The 3,563-nt window shown below is 36.1% G+C and overlaps 1 protein-coding gene across 1 annotated transcript; it reads right to left on the reverse strand.

The window, feature by feature from the left end:
• On the reverse strand, window positions 1-3,563 carry LOC122820781 (putative ferric-chelate reductase 1). The gene is made up of 7 exons (XM_044098383.1): window positions 3,339-3,563; window positions 2,380-2,738; window positions 2,083-2,271; window positions 1,885-1,980; window positions 1,634-1,769; window positions 1,398-1,544; window positions 1-627 (listed from the first exon to the last, which is right to left on the reverse strand). Exons 2-7 carry the CDS (start codon window positions 2,734-2,736, stop codon window positions 584-586), a joined length of 969 nt encoding a protein of 322 aa, XP_043954318.1. The 5' UTR covers window positions 2,737-2,738; window positions 3,339-3,563; the 3' UTR covers window positions 1-583.

The raw sequence follows: 3,563 nt of genomic DNA on the forward strand, positions 1-3,563 counted from the left end.
TTCCTTCAGGAAGATGTATTTATTTCAATTTGAATAATTAAATTGACAAAGGATTTTATTAAAAATATATATTAAAATATTCAATTTGCAACATGTATTACCACATTTAACGTGTTAAATGTATTAACATGTCCATTCACATCAGCCATTAAAGACTTCATAATTTAGGAAGTGCTAAATAATTAACACCATTATTACAACAAAGAACAATGTAGTGTCAAAAGAAATAAGACTTGAAGATTTCAACATGCACCAGTAAAATGGGCTTCTAAAGTAACCAGATCTTGAAACCCAAATGCTGTTGATGATGACATATTTTTGACTCTTGACAAAAATCAGTTTTTTCCTCATTTGTTGAAAAGTTTTACATTGCTCTTACATCTCAGAGCAGAATTCCAGTAGTCCTGTGGGTAAATAGTTTTATAGAACTAAAGAAGAAGCAGGTGACATCATTTCTTTTTTGATTCAGAATCACAAACTTGTCAACAAGCAGCGGATCAGAGGCTTGAAGAGTTGTTCTTCTTAAAAAACAAAAACAAATCATTGAATCAGCATAAAATGAACTTGGTGGAGAAAAGCTGCTTCATACTGCCGTGAAAGCCAGCATGGACACGGTGACCAGCAGAACTGTAGGGGAGGAGAAAGAAAAGAAGTAAGAAATTTGGTCCTTTGGTCATTTTTAATATGAAGAACCGGCAGATTTGGAGAACATCTAAAACATGCTTGCTGCATAAATGCCTTGAGAACGATCTTCATGTGAGACTTTGGCAAAAAATAAAAGTAAAGATAAAAAGAGGAACAATGTTTTACTGACTAAACACAAATTTAATCACAATCAATTAAGTTAGGACTCTGTATCCCCTGTTTTATAGTAAAAATAATTTCAGTGAAATGCTTCTTGTAGCCGTCCACCAGTCAATGATTCTGCTTTGAGAGAATTTTGCCCCATTCTTCTCTATCAGCTATCACTTTTCTTTTACCTATTTTAAATCACCACCCTGAAACTCATCCAGATTATGTTGGAGTTCCCAGTTCTATTTTAACAAGGAATTAAATAGAAAATGTAAATTTTAAACTACTTGTATTCAGTCGAATAGTTTGTTTCTACCAGGAATGATGTAGGCAGCTTTTAGAAACTAAAATAGATGCAAAGGCTGTCCATTAAAAAAGAGTTACTGCTTTTTAAAAAAATGTAATTTAAACAGAATATGAATACCTTTCATTATCTATATTAGCTCTACAACAATCAAGCCTCTCTTATGACAAATCATAAGTTGTTTGCATATTTTCATTAGTCTTATAACTAACCCAAATCTTAGCAGCTTGAAGGCCTCTTTCACATCACGCTAAGGTTTAGTTCCCATATTGTCTCCCTGGCTTTGGCGTCATTAGCTTACCTGGCAAAAATGACTGTGTGTGTGTGACTGGATAGGCAGAGGAAGTGCTGTTGTTTCCTAGCAAATTGGTGACGTTGGTGGTAGGGTCAGAGAGGTTCACAAGAGGTGTTAGGATTCTGAAGTTTGCGTTTCCCAGTTCCCCGGAAGCTGAGAAAAGATGCAAAAACACAAAATGATTTCAAACGGTGATACCAATGACTTTGTTGAATAGCATAAGTGACATTGTAATTCCTTACTGGGATTGTAAGAACCAGTTGTAATAGACATGGCATAGCCTGCTGCTCGTGTCGTTGTGTCAGGTAGATCAGCTGAAAATGTACACTGGATTTTTCCAGAGGTGACTGATCCCTTCACATTGCTTGTGTTTAGTGTCTGAGGAGGGAAAGAGTTTAATTTACTGAAAGTAAAACAATGATGTCCATGCAAACATTGTGTCGCACAAATTGAGAAATATATCCCTACTACTAATGCTGTATAAGTTTCTCACCTGTGTCACATTTAGAACCTGATTATTGATGAAGCCAGTGAAGAAACGGACAGCACCGTTGTTGTTAGCACAGATGTAGGCTCTGTAACTGGCAGACTGTTGAAAAACATATTATTTTATTTTCCATCTTTTCAAACTAGAATATTGCTCTGGTTTAGATTTCATGGTATTTTAATCTATTCATAAAATATGCATTACCTGAGATGCAGTAGTTGACAGACCAGCAGCAATGTAGCCGTCTGTCTGTCCTGAGAGCTCAAAGTTGTACGTTTGGCCACTTTGTTGCTTGGCAGAAAGGAAATAGCAGGTTCCGGAAGCGGGATCGCACTTTGAGGGTTCAGCTGCACAGAGCTTTGAGGTGCCACATTCTTGTCGAGAAATACTGGCCTACAAAGGTGAATGCATGTATTTTAAATATTGCACTATAATAATCTTTCAATTAACTTCATATGTGATCAATTTCTTTTTTTCAAGAAGGTTATTTCTATTTCTTACCACTGCCGGGAGTGTGGTTGGTGCTACGGTGGTTGCATTATTAGCTGGTGCCACGGTGGTTGCATTATTAGCTGGTGCCACGGTGGTTGCATTGCTGGCTGGTGCCACGGTTGTTGCATTGTTAGCTGGTGCCACGGTTGTTGCATTACTAGCTGATGCTACTGTGGTTGCATTGTTAGCTGGTGCCACGGTGGTTGCATTGTTAGCTGGTGCCACGGTTGTTGCATTACTAGCTGATGCTACTGTGGTTGCATTGTTAGCTGGTGCTATTGTGGTTGTATTGCTCTGAGCATAGGTGGTCATAAATTCCAAGGACAGTGTCACCAACAAAAAATTGAGGAGCAGTCGTTTATCCATGCCTTCAGGAAAGGGAAGATAATTTAATTAAACAATGCAAATACAAAATTAGCTTCAGTTAAATGTAAAAGGAGATTTTCTTTCAAGGTAAAAATGTTTTAAATGAGTTATTTAAAAAAAAAAAAGTATCTTACTGACAATCTGGATAAAAAGGAGTCTGTAATTACTTTAAGTGTCATTCTTTAAATGCATTTCTAGAGGTAATACAACATTAGTTTTATCCTAATGAACTCTTACAATACATTCAGTATGTATGTATATAGTAGATCACACATAGATTTCTCTTTACTTATGGTTATTGTTGGGTGAAGCCATATAGTGTCTGACAATTGTGCGTACTTTTTGTAAATCATGGTGACAACAGAAACTACCCAAATGAACATGATCATTTTCAAAAGAAAATAAATAAATTAATAAATAACAAATTCTTACTCTTTTAAATGCCTGAAGAATTTCAAATGACCGGTTGAGTAAACTTCTTTATACATTTAAAAGTATTTAACAGTTCTACCTCTATATGGTTGAAACAGTCTTTTTGTAAAATAATAATTGAGTAATATGAAAACTCTTTCAATACAGACAGTGGTTGCTCTTGTACCTACCTGTAGACTTTATTCTTCTTAATGCAAAAGATGAGTTCTTGAACAGAGGTAGTTTTATTCCCAGGTATGATTGGCAGGTGGCCTGTGTCCAATATCCTCAGATTCCCAGGTGAATATGTGACGCCTCTTTACTCTGGACCACTATTTAAGTGTTGTGTGGAAGGAGGAGTGAAAATCTGTTACAGGTATGGTATGTTGCATGGTGAGTTTACTTGTTTAAAAGTC

The sequence above is a fragment of the Gambusia affinis genome, linkage group LG18, assembly GCF_019740435.1.
Source record: "Gambusia affinis linkage group LG18, SWU_Gaff_1.0, whole genome shotgun sequence".
NCBI lineage: Eukaryota > Metazoa > Chordata > Actinopteri > Cyprinodontiformes > Poeciliidae > Gambusia > Gambusia affinis.